Source organism: Carica papaya, chromosome 7, assembly GCF_054855325.1.
Source record: "Carica papaya isolate Zhongbai chromosome 7, ASM5485532v1, whole genome shotgun sequence".
NCBI classification, from domain to species: domain Eukaryota; kingdom Viridiplantae; phylum Streptophyta; class Magnoliopsida; order Brassicales; family Caricaceae; genus Carica; species Carica papaya.
In genome coordinates this window covers 12187244-12207026 of record NC_142315.1, presented here as the reverse complement: position 1 = coordinate 12207026, position 19783 = coordinate 12187244, and the positions used below count along the sequence as shown (strand labels likewise).

Here is a 19783-nt window from a genome sequence, read left to right as displayed (position 1 = left end):
TCAATGGTGTCCCTTCTGTCTTGCTTGAGCTCTTCGCGGCTGGTTTACGTAGTACGTGCGAATTGGAAGGCACATGGCGGCTCAGCCGCACTGTGTCTGAATCTAGATTATAAGCAGCAAGTAATCTCTAGCAAGACTTCAATAATCTTTTTATCTCCCATCCACTACTTTTTTCATTAAAGTCATAATCTATTTATTATAATATTAATTATATAATTATTTAAACTTAAAAAGAATATAAGTTAGAATATGGCAAGATATACACAGCACTAAATTTGCATGGATTTTCCCATAACAGTTATGCACCATTTTTGTTATATTTTTTTCCCTTACTGAAAAATTATAACGGTATCATTTTCAGACCCATCTGCTCCGGTGATAAAACAAACTTGTGTTTGTTTGGAATGAAAGTTAAGATTTTGAGAAGCAGAAATGGAATGATTCTGTAAGTTGAAGTTAAACATATCTCAAGTTTTTGTTTCCATCCTCCCTGTGTATAAATCCAAATAGAAAAAAAAAAATGGAAATCAACTTAAAACATTTGGGACACAGAATTTATAAGCTGATTCCCAAAAACAAATTGATGGTAAAATTGATTATAGCCAATTTTTACAATCAACTGGAAAATGGGAACAAATTATTTAACACATAAGGGGATAGAAAGAGATAATGGTGATCAATATGGTGGTGGTGGTGGCGGCGGTGGTGGCCGAGGCAAGATTGCGAGTGGCGGTGGTGCTGGCAGCGGAGTCGGCGGAGGTCGAGGTCGTTTTGGCACAAACTTTCGAGCCCATACATGCTTACCATTGATGGTAAATTTTGCTTTGGTCATTCCACTTAGAATAAAACCGATGGTTGATGGAGTCCGAAAAACAAGACGAGCAAATAATGATTGTTCATTGGGGCGTACTTCCTGCATGTACAATGACTCAATGCAATCTCCATAACTTTTAGCAAAGAAATCTCGAACCTCCTTTTCCGATACAGGATAACCTTTTGAGAACGTAAGAAACATAGTCCTATCTTCAGCTGGTACTTCTGGAATTACCTCTGAGGCTTGAACAAATCCCAAATCAGCTGGCATATTTCCAAATAATCCTGTAGGAATATAACTAGATTGTGGCACTATTGGTGGTATTGCTAGTAGTGCTCGTTGTGGAGCTGGTTGTCGTGTGGAAATATTGAGATTTGCCATTAGTGTCTCACAATTTGCAATACTTTGAGTTGCGTTTCTCTCCACAACCATCTGCATGATGTCTGATAGTGCTCTAGTACATACTTCGTTCATTACTTTGGTAACCCCTTGAGTTGCATTCAGTCTATTTTCTATGAAAGTTTGGAGAGAGATTTCTTTCTTCACCAAGCTTTGCATTAGAGGAATATCAGTACCACCCTCTATAATCTGGCCATTGTTAATGTAGTTGAGACATATGAGTGCTTCATCTGCAAGCTCATTTATCAGTGTGGATGGTAAAGATAACATTTTGTGTATAATGTTACTGAATCCTGCTCTCTCTAACCAAAGCCACAGAGCCATAATTTGCATGCACTCCATTGGATCTCTGGAAAAAGTAATTACCAGAAGGGAATACAACTCTCGATCAATTGAATGGAACAACTTGAAGTCATCATCGCTCACAAAAGAATTTGGAAAACCTGGAAGCATTGTCAGCATCAAAAAGAACACCACAGATCTCATCATAGATAAGAAAAAGTTGCAGCAGCACCTGTAAAAATAAAAAAATTATATAAACTAATTAGAACAAATGTATAAGAAGAATTAAGATATATAATCCCATTGTAAATGCTGACATAGGGAAGAAGATTAGAAAGGTGGGAATAATCTTAAAAAAAAAAAAAGGAGATTTCTTTGTATTGCTACAAACTCATAAAATAAATAAAGCTTGTATAAAGAAGACAAGAGGAAGAAGAAAACCTTGATATTACTTTGTTATGCTAATGATGATTCTTCCTTCTTCTTCTCTAATATATACTGTATCATCATATCTAAATCCTCCAAATATATATCCTGTCAGGGAAAAAATGCAAGCTAAGAGTGAGCTAGAGTCACCATAATGTTTTTACTAACTTCTATTCTTATGTTTTCAAAATTTTGTTTAGTTTTAGAACAAAATATTTATGGTAAAATATAATTAATGACTATGAATCATGCATTTTATCACCCTAGATAGAGAAGTTGTTAGTATTAACATTCCTAGCTCTTTAAGTATTTAGGAAATAAATTAAATTTATAATTACCAATTTAAAATATAACTAACGGTAATATTTTTAAAATCAATCGTCACACTTATAATTTATAATTTAATGTAAACATATATATAAATATTATAACTTTAGTTATCATTAACTATACACATAATTATAGATGACTTTGAATTGTAATACATCATATTAGATGTACTTGTAAACATTACCATATAAAAATTAAACAGTGATAGAACTTGGATGGGATTAAACCAGCGTAGCCCGAGAACATGAGCAGCACATATTGAGTCAACTCATATGGTGTACCAAATAGATTAGGCTTTCTTGAAGAGAACCTAACTTTTGAACAAGTATTAGCGGCCATTCTTGACAAGCAAGATCGGGTACTTAGGAACAAGATCATTCCCATGATGAAAGTACTTTGACAACACTACTCCCAGAATGAAGCTACTTAATTCTATGTGAAAAATGTATCCTCACTTATTTTGAATTATGTAACTTGGGGGGATCAAATTCTTTTTAAGGAGGAACAAATTTGTACCACCACATAGATAAATTAAGTAATTATTAGTGTAAATTTTGTATTAAATATAGTTATGCATAAATTAAAACTCAAGAAAAATTTTAAAAATAAAATAAAATTTACCCCTAAATATGCAAAAAAATAAAATTATGGACTAAATTGAACAAAATTAAATTTATTTACGACTCTTTGCAAATTTATAAATTAATTTAGGAGGTAAAATATAAAGAAAATTCAAAATTTAGTTCATTCTGTACTTTTTGAAAAACAAACCACTCAAACTAGTGACGTGACAACCGCTCAATCAAAAAAAGTCGAGTGATGTTTGACCCATACAGGTGGTTAACCATGCAGGCGCCCATTAAACAGATAAGACGGTTCTAAGTATTTTAAACTAATCCAACAGTGAAAATTATAGTAATCAGATATAACAATGTGCATACATGCACAAAAAATGATTGTGATCCAACAGTCAACGTGCGAGATATTAATCAAACGGTTTACATCATTTTGATATGATCTAATGGTCACACGATTGAACAATTCTGATCAAAAGAGAATCGTGATCTAACGATTGAAGGAACATGATGACAAAATTACAATTTTGCCATTAATGAAGGCTCATCCAACAGACTGCATGCGACCACACATGCAATGATTGTACGGTCCAGATCTGTTGAGTGTTGGGTTTAAAAACCTATCTAAGCCACTCAACGTAACCCGATCAGGAAGAAAAGAAAAAAAAACAAACAAACAAAAGAAGAAAAGAAAGGGGACCAAAGTCCGTCACTCTCGACGGAAGAAAGTAGAAAAAGGGAAGAAAGAGAGGCAAAGATCGTCCGCAAAGGGCCTACCGTCGAGGGAAGGGTGATTCGCGACCAACCAGTGCTGGAGATCGCAAAAACCCGTCGAATTTTCTGGCAACTGCAACCCTTACGCATGATCAAACAGGTATTTTAGTGATTAATTTTCTAGAGCTCCATTTATCATTTTAAGTCAACAAAATGCTATAAAGATTGTTTACATATAATAAAACATGTTTGAAGTTCAAATTAAACCAAAATCAAGTCATGCATACATGAAAAATTACATATAAGTTGTGAGTTTATCACTAACCTGATAAAAAATTTTTCATTATAAATTTTTTCTCAACTTTGGGGACATTTTTGGAGCTCAAATCACTTATTAACCGCTTTCAAATTATAAGTATAACTAATAGGTATCCCGAAACCTTCATAGCATCAATTTTCATTGAATTTCATTAACCGAATAAGAATTTACAAGCTTAGAAAGAAGAGTTGGTGAGTAGAGTTTAAAACCAAGCTCAGAACCTATCCAGGCAATTCAAACTATTGGAAAAGGTTCAAAAACAGTTCTGTTTGAGTTTTTTTGAATGATTTTAACTCTATTTGCTTGATTTTGTTTGTACATTTGCATGAATGATGAAATTTTAATGTCAGGTATGTATTTTAGGTTGAAAATTTTGAGAATGTAAGAAAATGTAATAAAATATGGAGGAAAATTGAAGTAGATGAAAAAAAATGGGGAAGAAAAATAACTTAAAAATAAAGAGAAATTAGATTCAAGTTGTTAAATGGAAAAATAGATAATTAAGTTAGAAATAAAAGGAATTAGAGTAATGATAAGATTTAAAAATAAAAATACTAATCATACATAATAAGAATTAAAAAAAATATATACCTAAAATAAAAATAATAATAATAATAAATTAGATAATAATAATAATATAAATAATACTAATAAAATAAAATAGCGATAATATAATTATAATAATAATAATAATAATAATAAATACTAGCAAATATATATACATAATATACTAACAAATCTCAAAAAATTATATAAAGTAAATGAGTATTGACAAAAAATAAATTTAAATAATGAAATAAAATTTTAAAAGTAAATTTAGAGGGAATTAGTTAGACAATGGAATGGAATATTGATAAGTAAAATTTTAATTATGAAATAAAATAAAATAAAATATCAATTTTAAATAGAATAGAAAAAAAAATACAATACGATGACTTAAATAAACGAAAATTTAGAAGTAACCCGTTGAAGATTAGTATGACTGAAATTTAATTGTGCGATGAACCCTATCCTTGAGTGTATGGAAACCCTTTCAGAAATAGTTGAGATATGTGTTCTGTTTTAGGTCACCTGACGACAAATTATTATGACCAATGTGTATGTTGTTTGTATGTGCATCCCCTTATGATAGTAAAAATCTTGATCTCATAATGGTACAAATCGAATAACGAATATATTCATTCAATCCAAAGAAAACTCTAAAATTTTAATAATTTCAATTTGATTATTGTGTTATGGCAAATTGAAAATTGGGGATACCCGCGGAGGGTTATTGATGTCTCGATTTGAGCAGAAACTTGCGAAAAAATTTTGATGGTAATTTAAGAGATAAAAGATGTCTTGAAAAAAAACTATATGATAAAATGAATTTAAAGGGATTTTAAGGAAAAATGAGTATAAGAGAATTTGGATAGATAATACTAAACTTATGAAAATTTTGAAAAATACAAAGAAGTTAGGGGAAACAATGATGGATGAAATAGGAAATGTGCATATCATAGTTTTCAAATAAAAAGATAAAAAGAAAAGTTTGATTAGGCATGTGTGGCTCAACTCAGTGTCGTTTTCTTTGGGTTTGGCTTGGTTCTTCATTTGGGTCCAGCGGGGTCTTGGAATTGGGCTTGGGCAATTTTGAGTGTTGGGTTTTATTTTTTTTAGGCTGAAGACACTTTCAAATGGATGTTTAAAATGGCAGAGATTGGTTTTTGAAGACGACGAAGAAGCTTCAATTTTTACTAGTCTATGTGAGTTTGATGGATGAAAGGGAATAACAAGAATTGGATAACTGAATATCGGAAGAACAAAAAACAATAAAAGTGTAAGTTTTATTTTATTTTAAATTCCAATCCTTCCTAAATTTTTAGACTGGGTCAGATTTATTATATTAAAACAAAAATTAAAAATATATATATTAATGTATAATAATAAATATTAATTAAAGAATATATATATATATATATATATAGTGAGTTAATCTTACCCAAATTCACATTAAAAAATATATATATATATATATATATAAGCTTATAATTCTTTTATAAAGAGCTAACTATGCACAAATAGGAAAGGAATATTGGTAGCGCCATTAATTTTATTTTATTCTTTCATAAAATTTTATGTTTGGAGTTACTAGTACAGTAGGGTTAAGTTAAAGTTTTTAGTTTTATAAGCCATGTGTGGCGCCGTTGAAATTATGGAACTAGAGAGAACGGTAGAGAATAATTCTATGTGGTATTGAACCACATACAAGTTTTTTTAAAGAAACAAATTTAAATTTATTTTTTAATCTCTTATAATATTTTACACAATACCAACCTTGAAACAAACGAGCTATCTCCTGTACAAGTCGGACATATCCCCCAAAAGCAGGATATTTCTCTCCCTAATCCGTCAAACTTCAATTTTTCCCTTCACATCTCAGCTTTGATTTTTGGTTCAATTTTTTACTACGGTTTGATCATCCACAATGATACCTATATATAAATTACACACTAACATATCAAAATTTACTAAATACTTTTTATACAATATTACTTCATGGTTCACAACCCATCAAAGGCAACTTTGCTATTATCATATAAAACATGGTTTCTTCCCTAGCATGTTTTTTGAAATTTTTATCTGCACTAAGCTCTCCCCTTTATGTCCTATCCCAAAAGAAGAGAGACTAGACTGCAAAAGACAAAATCAAAGAGGGTCTTACACTATGATATCAGCTTGTCTTCCTTTCTGTGATCGTACACCCAACCTTAGGTTGTTCGTGGAGAAAAAACACACCAGATTATTGATTACTCAAAGCAGGAGTAAATCATAACTCATAAACCTTGTTTATTCATTCCACAGGATCTGTACCTACAACACATTGTAGATCTGATAGAGAGAAAGAGCGCCAAGGAGGATTCTGTTGAGGAGGCAGAGATGATGATGATGATGATGCATTTCTGGGCAGTACTTTAGTTTGTGGATGCTGAGGTGGAAGACAGCCGGAAGGTGATGATATCAAGTTGAAATTTTCCTTGCTTTTTCTCATGGTTGCTCCAAGAATCAAGGCACTTTGACTGAAGTCAATATGTTTCTTTGGTATTCCACTTGCATTGTTCCTTAAAGGGCGACTGCTCTGGGTTAACAAGCTCTTGCGCTTCCTATTGTAGGGATTTTCTGGCTTTGCAAGGTCTTCGATGGTGGAAATAGATGATGCATCTGCAAGGCTTGTGAAGGACTTTGATTTGCCACTATAAAATTTCGATATGCCTACCCTAAAATATGCAAAAGAAAACACCATAAAAACTGCAAGGACCAACCAAAAGTGGTAGCATAAGTGAACATCAGACAACATTAAAATGTGCCTGCTTCATTCAAGTCATGATTTATTCCATAAATTTTAGCTTATGCCGATCCATGTTTGACAATATGCCCATGTATGGCATAAATGTGAGGCTCTATAATAAGTGGAAACTAAAATAATCTCCTTACAAGACTGTATTCTGATTCAGTTGCTAAATATAACTAATAACCGTATGCTCTTCCCATACTTCAATTGTCGGAAGGAAACAAAGTCTGTGAATAATAATGCTCTCAAACATAAACATGGCGCCTTCACTAGCCAAACTACGAGTAGTCACCTCGTCGCATCACTTCCACAAAAAGAAAGGGAACAATAAATTCCACCATTACTCAGTCAAAAACTTTCAAGAACAACAACTTTAGGGCAAAAAACTTAGATGCTCATATTTCCTACAGCCACGCGTTTTAGGACATTAAAATTCAAAAGTGCATCTTAACATCATCAATTAATTGAGCAATCTGACTACTCTAGAGGGTATGTAACCCCAGATATAAAGTAGGCTTAGAGTTGGAACCAAAGACCTAACTGTACTGTTACTTCACAACCCCAATGATTAATTACTCAAATCCATACTAGTGATTTATGTGTTAATAAATTACTGCTAAAAATTACTCTCTCAAACTTAATATACATACTCGATTAAATTAGAAACAAATGATTATTTTACAACCAATAATTAGATACATCGAACGAAAACCCTTCTCACAAGTTCAACAGTTGAAAAAAAATCTATATATAATCTTAAAAATTCAAACAAACTTACCTGATTGGCAAAACCTCCTCTAAATCGTGCATGGTATCCAAGGGTCCTTTGTAAGAACTCGGGACCTCAGTATCATCTTCTTCTTCGGATGAACCACCGGACACGTCACTGTTCTTCCCGATCGACGACGAGCTGCAAGAGTCCAAATCCTCCTCTCTCCCCATCGTAAACCAATCGGCAGTTTGATTCCTTCTCCGGCGAACCATACCCTGCATTTTGTGTATAAACACTGGCCGCTTGATGATTTTACTATTGTCTCTTGGAAGCAATCGACATCGTTCAATGTTGAATAAATAAATGAAAATGATACAGCGGACAAGAGTGTAGGCTCTAGAATTGTGTGAATTACTTTTTTTTTTTTTTGGCTTGATATGTATATAAATATACATATTCTAGCTTTTGTGTCCTAAGATTGTGTAAATTAATTAATTATTTTCCAAAATCATAATAAAATTTTGATTTCAGACATTAATATACATTTTATCTCTGATTACTTTTTTTAAAAAATAAAAAAAAAGTACCTAAAAAATATATATGTATATTCTATAAGAATGAAATGTTAATAATTTATTTAGAATACTCCTATTAATAATTTTTTAATATGATTAGATAATAAGAGTTAGTATAACTGGTTTGTGTGATAAAATAAAATTAACAAGTACTAATCAATTATATAGTATTAGAATAATCTTTGACGAAAAGGTAATATTTTTTGTGTACATTGTTTAAATGAAATTCTTATACATGTTTTATTTTTTTCTACAACATGGTGATTATATTTATTCTTTGTCATAAAACATGAATTAAGGGTGATTAAATATTTCCTAAGGTTAACATATAAAATATTGAATAGTTTAATATTAAATTTGAATTATTTAAAATGTTCCTTCCTTAAATAGTAACATTTCGAAATAAAACAACAAACTAAATAAATATATTTTGATATATATAACTCAAGTAATCATTATCTTGTTTTTATTATCTGGTTATTAAATTATATTAAAATAATAATTAAGGCTAAAACATCTAATATATGTTAATTATTATTATAATTTTAATACTATTTAACTAACAATAAGATGATTTAATACTTAATATCGTTGTATTAATTTTTAAAATTACAAATTTTAATTTTTCTAATGATATAAAACTTACTATTTTATAAATATATTATGACTTAACACTCAATTTTAGTAGAATTATATTGATTAAATTAAATTAAATCTCAACAAACATACTACATTTCTAGATGAATAGAATATTTTTTAATATTTAAATTTTTTATTTAAAGTAATCATAACCAATTAAAATCTTATCTAACTTTTCATTTATCAAACAAAATAATTAAACATTACTTAACTTAATGTATATACTGTTATTATAATTTTAAAGTATAAATTATTATATAAAATAATTGATTATATTACGAAAATTTTCAACATATTAAATTCTTATTAAAATGTCTTTTTATAAATTTCAGTTGTTTTATAATTATTAAACTTTTAAATATTCTATTGCATACGCAAATATTTTCTCATATATATATATTGTAACGGCCCCGGAAAATATTAAAAAAAAATAAGTATTTAAATATATAGAATGCGGAAGCGAGATCAAAATTTCAGTTAACATCCCTTACACGAAAAACCCAAAAAAAAAAACGTACTTAAAATATAAAAGGTTAAACTAACTAAGAAAGAAAACTCGAAAATAAACTATGCGTATGACTACAGAGTCTCTAGGCATCCCCTTCGTCGTCCTCCTGCGGAACGGGCTCGGGAACCATGTCTTCCTGATCTGAAATGGTTAATTAAGGAGTGAGCTACACTAGCCCAGTAAGAACATCACGATATCTCACCGTCACGGAGATAAAGGTGGGTAGAAAAACACAAAAAAGACCAATGGAGCATAATTTACAACAAACTCGTTTATTAACATGAAAACCTTTACCATCCACTTACCTTGGTGGAATTTATGAAAACAATATGAGAAAAACAATAACATTATCATAATCATTGAATAATCTAAGCTGTAAAACATAACACTTATCACGCCTCTTGTAATTCAATCATTGTACAACATATCTTTTTCTCATTTACCAACCTACTAGTATCCGTGGGGGTCCATAGGGGTTCCGCTACCCGTTAACCTTTAACATTCATAATCAGTTTCCAGGACCGTCCCCATACCCCGTCCGGTATGGGCGCCAAAACCATAAACCTCAATACCCCGTCCGGTATGAGGGTGAAACGGGCCGTCCCCATACCCCGTCCGGTATGGGCGCCAAAACCATAAACCTCAATACCCCGTCCGGTATGAGGGTGAAACGGGCCGTCCCCATACCCCGTCCGGTATGGGCGCCAAAACCATAAGATCTCCATACCCCGTCCGGCATGTGAGACCACAATCCCGGTAGGGTTCCCTACGGACCCGGTCCGTCCACCATCTCCCAGGATATCTAGTCAGGCTGACCCCATCATACAATTATCAGTCTACACAATGTTTCATTTCCCTTTTCCTCAATAAGCATCATCAATTCACATTTAAACAAGCAAATCGTAATTCATGCCGAACAGACAACATACAGTATCAGTTCTTCAGTCATTCAACCCATAATTAATAAAACAGTAATATATGCATTCGAAACTATAAAATGAACACATCAAACCCCATAATGCATTTAAAGCTGTAAAACAGTGTAAAACATGCCAAATAACAGTAAATCATCAATCACACTAGGCTCGGGTTCCATTAGCAACCTTAAGCAATTTCACACATGCGTTAATTCAAGAAATACCGTTTTATCATTTTGAACTTTAATACCGTGATAGGAAATAGGGTGAGGGGTCCTTACTTGTTTTCGGGATCCGAATACGATTCACAGTGCGCCTGCAGGCTGTCCCTAATTTTCCCTGAATTTTTTCCGAGGAACTGAAACACGCTAACAGTACCTGCACGTGTTCCAAAAAAAAAATCCAAATTAGGCCCAGGGCCTCTTTCGGCCCAAATCGCAACTCCGGCAACCGGCGACGGCGCCGCCGCTGGCGGCGGCGAGTCGCCTCGGGTTGGCTGTTTTCGGCCGAATTCGGCCACACTCGCATCGGTCCTTATCAGAAAACAACCCTAGGGCCCTCGGGGGGCCAAAAAATCACGGAAAAGCGGAGCTTACCGGCGGCGGCGCTCTCGGGTACGGCGACCCTCCGGCGAGGTTCGTGTTTTGGTGATTTGGCTTCGGTCAACCTGTAGAGAAAAGAATGGTGATCACGGTGATATAAAAATTGCATCGAACGGAGGCCGGGAAGGGCCTCGTCGGAGGCAAAAACCGAGAGGGGGCGCGGCGGCGCCGCTGGGCTTCGGCCGCGTATTCCGGCCGTTTGGCCGGGATTTCGGCTTCGATTTGGCCATAGGAGGAATCAGTGGGGAAAAACGAGTCGGGGGTATGAAATTTACCTCGATCGGCGGTCGGAAATTTCCCCGGTGCGGCGGCGAGTGGCGGCGGGTGGCGGCGGTCGGCCTCTGGTTCGTCTTCTCCGGCGAGCGGCTGGCGGCTAGGGTTTTTGGTCTGGTGTGGAGGTTCTATTTATAACCCCTTGCCTTTTGATCACAGCCGTTCATTTCGTTTTAATCTGGGCCGTTCGTTTTTGATTGAATCTGGGCCGCCCGTGCGTTTGAATCTGGGCCGTCCGATCGCGTGATTGATCTGGGCCGTCGGATCGCACCCACGCGGATCGCCAACGTGGCTCCTTTCGGAGTGATGCGATCTTGCCACGTGGCAGGCCCCGGTTGGCCGGGACTGCTGACCGGGCCTGCTGACGTGGCTGCTGACGTGGCCCCCCGTTTTTTTTTTTTTTTTTTTTTTTTTTTCCTTTTTTCCTCCTCCTTTCCGGGCGCTACAACTCTCCCCCCCCATAAAGAAATTTGGTCCCCAAATTTGCCTCATTACTCTTGATCAAACAGATGAGGATATTGGGCCCTAAATTCTGATTCCAGCTCCCAAGTCGCCTCCCTAGGCGTGTGGTTCTGCCACAAGACTTTTACAAATGATATTTCCCGGTTACGGAGTATTCTGCTTTCTCGGTCCGTGATACTGACCGGTACTTCTTCATAAGACAAGTCCTCTCAGAGTGAGAGCGGTTCATGAGCCACGACATGAGAAGGGTCCGGATTGTACTTGCGCAGCATAGACACATGAAACACATTGTGAACCCGGGAGAGCTCAGGGGGCAGTACAAGTCTGTAGGCAGTGGTACCAATCTTGTCTAAGATTTCAAAGGGTCCAATGTATCTGGGGTTTAATTTTCCCCTTCTGCCGAACCTACTAATTCCCTTGAAGGGGGTGACTTTAAGAAACACACGGTCACCTTTCTCAAAGGCCAGGTCTCTCCTCCGGGTATCAGCATAGCTCTTTTGCCTACTCTGAGCTGTCTGGATGTTCTTCTTGATCTTAACTATCTTGGACGTAGTTTCTTCCACTAAATCCGGGCCAAACAATCTTCTATCGCCCACTTCCTCCCAACAAATCGGTGACCTGCACGGACGCCCGTATAGCGCCTCGTATGGGGCCATGCCGATGCTTGCTTGGTAACTGTTGTTGTAGGCAAACTCTATCAGGGGTAGATGGTCGTCCCAATGGCCTCCGGAGTCAAGGACACAAGCTCGGAGCATATCCTCCAGCGTACGGATTGTCCTCTCTGATTGTCCATCGGTTTGGGGGTGGAAGGCAGTACTGAGGGACAGCTTTGTTCCCATAGCTTGCTGGAAACTATTCCAAAACCGAGAAGTGAATCTGGGATCCCTGTCGGATACCACTGTTACTGGGACCCCATGCAGTCTGACTATTTCCCGGACATACATTCTTGCCAACTTGTCCAACGAATCAGTCATTCTGATGGCCAGGAAGTGGGAAGACTTAGTGAGTCGGTCAACAATTACCCATATGGCATCGTGTCCCGATCGTGCCTTGGGTAGTCCCGATACGAAGTCCATGGTGATGTGTTCCCACTTCCATTCTGAAATCGGTAAAGGCTGAAGCAACCCCCCTGGGCGTTGATGTTCTGCTTTGACCTGCTGACATACCAAGCACTTAGATACAAAGTCGGCTATATCTCTCTTCATCCCATTCCACCAGAATCGGGGTCGCATAGTTTGGTACATTTTTGTACTTCCTGGATGCATGGCGAACCTTGAACTATGGGACTCTGTCATGATGTCTCTTTTTAATTCATTGTCGTCTGGGACACACATTCTGTCCTTGAAACGAATCAATCCGTCGGCAGAGATCTGAAATTCTGAGTTCACTCCCTGTTCTGCATCCTTCTTGCGGTTTACTAGGGCGGGGTCGATTGACTGGGCTTCCTTTATTCTTTGGATTAACTCGGGTTGGACTGCTAGGTGACTCAAACATGTGGCCCTCTTCAGATCTTGCAGTCGAACCTGCTGCGTAGCCACAATGGACCTGCATTCCAAAACCATCAGATGGGCTAGGGTGCCTGCACTCTTCCTACTGAGGGCATCGGCTACTACGTTGCCCTTACCTGGATGGTATAGGATGTCACAATCATAGTCCTTGAGGAGTTCCATCCACCTTCTCTGACGCATGTTGAGATCCTTCTGAGTGAAGATGTGCTTCAAACTCTTATGATCGGTGTAGATCTGAAAGGTCTCTCCATACAAATAATGGCGCCAGATTTTCAAGGCGTGTATGATTGCGGCAAGCTCCAAGTCATGGGTAGGATAGTTCTTCTCATGATTCTTTAGCTGTCTAGACCCATATGCTATAACCTTTCCATGCTGCATCAGGACACAACCCAGGCCCAGATAGGAGGCATCACTATAAACTGTATACCCTCCTGATCCACTCGGTAGAGCCAGCACGGGTGCAGTAGTCAGTCGCTTCTTCAATTCTGAAAAACTCCTTTCGCAGTTCTCATTCCAATCAAACTTTGCATTCTTCTTTGTGAGTCGGGTTAGAGGGGCCGCTAGACTGGAGAACCCTTCGACAAACCGGCGGTAATAACCCGCCATCCCTAGGAAACTGCGAATTTCCTTAACTGTTGTCAGCCTTTTCCAACCAAGTACCGCTTCAACCTTTTCGGGGTTCACCGACACCCCTTCCTTCGATATAACATGTCCTAGGAAGGCGGTTTGCTCGAGCCAAAATCCACACTTGCTCAACTTTGCATACAACTTCTTTTCCCTGAGTACCTGGAGGACTTGGGCAAGATGATGAACATGTTCTTCTCTACTTTTTGAGTAGACTAAGATATCATCGATGAACACGATGACAAATTTATCCAAGAACTCTCTGAAGATTCTGTTCATTATATCCATAAAGATGGCCGGGGCGTTGGTTAGCCCAAACGGCATAACCAGGAACTCATAGTGTCCGTACCTGGTTCGGAATGCCGTCTTGGGGATGTCTTCTGCTCTCACTTTTACCTGATGGTAACCTGATCGTAGATCTATTTTAGAAAAGACCTGTGCACCCTGCAACTGATCGAAAAGGTCATCAATCCGGGGGAGAGGGTACTTGTTTTTAATTGTTACCTTGTTTATCCTTCTATAATCAATACACAGTCTCAACGTTCCATCTCCTTTCTTTGCAAAAGTAACCCCGGCACCCCATGGGGAAATGCTGTGTCTAATGAAGCCACTGTTTTGTAGCTCAGTGATTTGTTTCCTTAGCTCTTCCATCTCGATGCGGCTCATTCGGTAAGGAGCTACCGAGATGGGTTGGGTTCCTGGCTATAAGTCTATGGTGAACTCGACCTCTCTGTCCCCTGGTAGACCGGGCAGTTCATCCGGAAGTACGTCTGGAAAGTCTCGGACTACTGGAATCTCTTGGATACAAACTTCCTTCTTGGGTTTACCTAGTTAGGGAAAATACAATATCAACGCACTGGGAATTAAGAAGAAAAGAATTTGTCATTAGGGAGAATCAGTACCGAATAATTTTATTAACTTGTAAATGGCTCCTCGTTGGGAGGATTAAATACAATCTTTTTATTAAAGCAGTCTATGGTGGCGTGATACGCCGCCAGCCAATCCATTCCTAGGATTACATCAAAATCCCCTGTGTCTAACCCTATCAGGTCTACCCTCAATTTTCTATCTGCTATCTCCACGGCACATGCCCTGTAGACAACCTCTCCTAGTAATGTCTCCCCCCCAGCGGTAGATACAAACAATAATGAATCAAGTCTATCAGGTGGTACACAAATTTTGGAAGCAAGAACATGTGAAATAAAAGAATGTGATGCACCAGTATCAAACAAAATATGAGCAATGTGGCCAGAGATAGTATACATACCATGTACCACGTCCGGGTCTGCATCGGCATCCTTCTGGGTAAGGTTGTAAACTCTGCCCTGGATTGGAAGCCTCCCTTGATTCTGGTTCCTAGGACACTCCCTCGCGTAGTGCTGGGCACTGCCGCATATGCGACAGGTGTTGTTGAGGCGGTAGCAGGGTCGGTCCCCATGATCCCTGCCGCAGTACTGGCAGATCTTCCCACGAGCTGCCCCCATAGCCTGAGGAGGGCCCTGAGCGGCAGGCCTGGGTCTCTTGCTGGGTTGGACCGGCATGGTAGGCGCTGGCCTGCGGAGCGGGGCTGAAGGTCGGGAACTTCCCGCTAGCTGAGGGCGGGTGTCGAAGCTCCTTTCTATGATCTGCGCCTTTGCCAGGACTGCCGAATATGTCTCGAGCTCCATCACCAACAAGTGCTGTCTGATCGCCGGGCGGAGACCCCACTGGAATTTCCTGGCCTTTCGGCCCTCATCCAACAATGTCTCCGGGGCATGTCGGCCCAGCTCCAGGAACTTGCGGGCATACTCCGACACTGTCATATTACCCTGGACCAACTGAGCAAATTCAATTTCCTTTAAATGTTGGATGTGCTTAGGGAGATACTCCGCATGGAAAGCCGCTAGGAACTGCTCCCAAGTAACTGGTACAGGCAGGGTGGCCCGCTTGAGCTCCCACCAGCGTACTGCTTCCCCTACCAGCATGTAGGAGGCAATGGCAGCCCTCTGCTCAGGAATTACTCCCAAGGTCTCAAAGGCTCTCTCAGTCTCCGCCAGCCAGTATTGGGCCTCTTCAAAAGAGGATCCCCCCGAAAAAGTAGAAGGGTTCAGTCTCCTGTACCTCTCTATGAAGCCAGGGTCGATCAAGGAGGGAGCGGGGTCCCGAGGTAAAGGAACTGGGGCCGGCTGAGGGTGAACTGGGGGACCCTGTGGTGGCGCCTGCTGATGGGGTGGGGGCACTGGAATATGCTGTGGCGGTACCTGTTGGTACTGTGGCTGTGGTACCGGGTCGTACCGCGGCTGTGGTGCCGGGTGGTACTGTGGAGGAACAGGCTCCTGCCGGGGTGGCTCGAGATCAGCCTGCTGTAACGGGGGCTCAACCTGCGCTAGCGGAGGAGGTCCGGGTAACTCCCTTCTCTCCTCTTGCCTTCGCTGGGCAGCTACGAGAGCTTCCACCATCTCATATAATCTGTCCAAATCCTCCCGAAGCGAATTATCTTGGGCCGCTCGGTTTAGTGGGGGCCTTCCTCTCCTCATTTCTGTGTACCTGCATTTACAAGGAACGGTTGAGTAACGACCAATCGGTGAGTATTTCTTTAAAGGACTATAGTGTAAGGGATGGGTCCGAGGAAATGCGGCTCTGATACCAACTGTAACGGCCCCGGAAAATATTAAAAAGAAATGAGTATTTAAATATATCGAATGCGGAAGCGAGATCAAAATTTCAGTTAACATCCCTTACACGAAAAACCCAAAAAAAAAAAACGTACTTAAAATATAAAAGGTTAAACTAACTAAGAAAGAAAACTCGAAAATAAACTATGCGTATGACTACAGAGTCTCTAGGCATCCCCTTCGTCGTCCTCCTGCGGAACGGGCTCGGGAACCATGTCTTCCTGATCTGAAATGGTTAATTAAGGAGTGAGCTACACTAGCCCAGTAAGAACATCACGATATCTCACCGTCACGGAGATAAAGGTGGGTAGAAAAACACAAAAAAGACCAATGGAGCATAATTTACAACAAACTCGTTTATTAACATGAAAACCTTTACCATCCACTTACCTTGGTGGAATTTATGAAAACAATATGAGAAAAACAATAACATTATCATAATCATTGAATAATCTAAGCTGTAAAACATAACACTTATCACGCCTCTTGTAATTCAATCATTGTACAACATATCTTTTTCTCATTTACCAACCTACTAGTATCCGTGGGGGTCCATAGGGGTTCCGCTACCCGTTAACCTTTAACATTCATAATCAGTTTCCAGGACCGTCCCCATACCCCGTCCGGTATGGGCGCCAAAACCATAAACCTCAATACCCCGTCCGGTATGAGGGTGAAACGGGCCGTCCCCATACCCCGTCCGGTATGGGCGCCAAAACCATAAGATCTCCATACCCCGTCCGGCATGTGAGACCACAATCCCGGTAGGGTTCCCTACGGACCCGGTCCGTCCACCATCTCCCAGGATATCTAGTCAGGCTGACCCCATCATACAATTATCAGTCTACACAATGTTTCATTTCCCTTTTCCTCAATAAGCATCATCAATTCACATTTAAACAAGCAAATCGTAATTCATGCCGAACAGACAACATACAGTATCAGTTCTTCAGTCATTCAACCCATAATCACCAAAACACAAACCTCGCCGGAGGGTCGCCGTACCCGAGAGCGCCGCCGCCGGTAAGCTCCGCTTTTCCGTGATTTTTTGGCCCCCCGAGGGCCCTAGGGTTGTTTTCTGACAAGGACCGATGCGAGTGTGGCCGAATTCGGCCGAAAACGGCCGAAAACAGCCAACCCGAGGCGACTCGCCGCCGCCAGCGGCGGCGCCGTCGCCGGAGCACGGCGGAGCCGCCATGCCGGAGTTGCGATTTGGGCCGAAAGAGGCCCTGGGCCTAATTTGGATTTTTTTGGAACACGTGCAGGTACTGTTAGCATGTTTCAGTTCCTCGGGAAAAATTCAGGGAAAATTAGGGACAGCCTGCAGGCGCACTGTGAATCGTATTCGGATCCCGAAAACAAGTAAGGACCCCTCACCCTATTTCCTATCACGGTATTAAAGTTCAAAATGATAAAACGGTATTTCTTGAATTAACGCATGTGTGAAATTGCTTAAGGTTGCTAATGGAGCCCGAGTCTAGTGTGATTAATGATTTACTGTTATTTGGCATGTTTTACACTGTTTTACAGCTTTAAATGCATTATGGGGTTTGATGTGTTCATTTTATAGTTTCGAATGCATATATTACTGTTTTATTAATTATGGGTTGAATGACTGAAGAACTGATACTGTATGTTGTCTGTTCGGCATGAATTACGATTTGCTTGTTTAAATGTGAATTGATGATGCTTATTGAGGAAAAGGGAAATGAAACATTGTGTAGACTGATAATTGTATGATGGGGTCAGCTTGACTAGATATCCTGGGAGATGGTGGACGGACCGGGTCCGTAGGGAACCCTACCGGGATTGTGGTCTCACATGTCGGACGGGGTATGGAGATCTTATGATTTTGGCGCCCATACCGGACGGGGTATGGGGACGGCCCGTTTCACCCTCATACCGGACGGGGTATTGAGGTTTATGGTTTTGGCGCCCATACCGGACGGGGTATGGGGACGGCCCGTTTCACCCTCATACCGGACGGGGTATTGAGGTTTATGGTTTTGGCGCCCATACCGGACGGGGTATGGGGACGGTCCTGGAAACTGATTATGAATGTTAAAGGTTAACGGGTAGCGGAACCCCTATGGACCCCCACGGATACTAGTAGGCTGGTAAATGAGAAAAAGATATGTTGTACAATGATTGAATTACAAGAGGCGTGATAAGTGTTATGTTTTACAGCTTAGATTATTCAATGATTATGATAATGTTATTGTTTTTCTCATATTGTTTTCATAAATTCCACCAAGGTAAGTGGATGGTAAAGGTTTTCATGTTAATAAACGAGTTTGTTGTAAATTATGCTCCATTGGTCTTTTTTGTGTTTTTCTACCCACCTTTATCTCCGTGACGGTGAGATATCGTGATGTTCTTACTGGGCTAGTGTAGCTCACTCCTTAATTAACCATTTCAGATCAGGAAGACATGGTTCCCGAGCCCGTTCCGCAGGAGGACGACGAAGGGGATGCCTAGAGACTCTGTAGTCATACGCATAGTTTATTTTCGAGTTTTCTTTCTTAGTTAGTTTAACCTTTTATATTTTAAGTACGTTTTTTTTTTTTGGGTTTTTCGTGTAAGGGATGTTAACTGAAATTTTGATCTCGCTTCCGCATTCGATATATTTAAATACTCATTTCTTTTTAATATTTTCCGGGGCCGTTACATATATTTATATTCACATTAGAATGAGTGTATATAAAAATAAATAATAATAATTGTTGCTTTTAATTTTTAACCTATACATTTATTATTCTAATGTAGTAATAGTAAAATTGATTTATTTTATTAATAAATGCATCATTTAATTACATTAATATCAATGAATATGAAAAGTTATCAAATTTTAATTAATAATTCATTTAATAATTTAAACAATACAAAATAATAAATAATATAAGTTTAAGTTAATTTACTAAAGTTGTCATTTTCAAGTAATCCTATTTAAAAATACAATAACATATTAAATTAAATACATTTCAGTATAATTACATTAATTAATATGTATTTAAATAGATAGAAAATAATACAATAAAAGATTAACTTAGTTGAATATTTAAACTAGGTTTAAATATTTGATTATAATTAGGTTTAAATATGTACTGTTTGGTAAGTTT

General features: G+C 38.6%; 2 protein-coding genes across 2 annotated transcripts in view; one reads left to right on the top strand and one right to left on the bottom strand.

The window, feature by feature from the left end:
• Positions 1 to 19099, top strand: part of LOC110817652 (uncharacterized) — an 85771-nt gene extending 66672 nt beyond the window's left edge. The window contains exon 8 of the mRNA XM_088207742.1: positions 19084 to 19099. Within this exon, the coding sequence (XP_088063868.1) occupies position 19084 (1 nt within the window). The 3' untranslated portion in view covers positions 19085 to 19099. The remainder of the gene's footprint in view (positions 1 to 19083) is intronic.
• Positions 666 to 8364, bottom strand: LOC110817632 (uncharacterized). Its single transcript, XM_022046256.2, has 3 exons — positions 7969 to 8364; positions 6772 to 7116; positions 666 to 1640 (listed from the first exon to the last, which is right to left on the bottom strand). Exons 1-3 carry the CDS (start codon positions 8355 to 8357, stop codon positions 677 to 679), a joined length of 1698 nt encoding a protein of 565 aa, XP_021901948.2. The 5' UTR covers positions 8358 to 8364; the 3' UTR covers positions 666 to 676.
• Positions 19100 to 19783: the final 684 nt, after the last annotated feature.

Coding starts and splice junctions, on each gene's coding strand:
- LOC110817632 (XM_022046256.2), bottom strand. CDS start 8,357: ATGTATATTTATATACATATCAAGCCAAAAAAAAAAAAAAGTAATTCA. Junction 7,117..7,968: donor GAGGAGGTTTTGCCAATCAG/GTAAGTTTGTTT, acceptor TGCATATTTTAG/GGTAGGCATATCGAAATTTT. Junction 1,641..6,771: donor TCATCATCATCATCTCTGCC/TCCTCAACAGAA, acceptor TCCAAATTCTTT/TGTGAGCGATGATGACTTCA.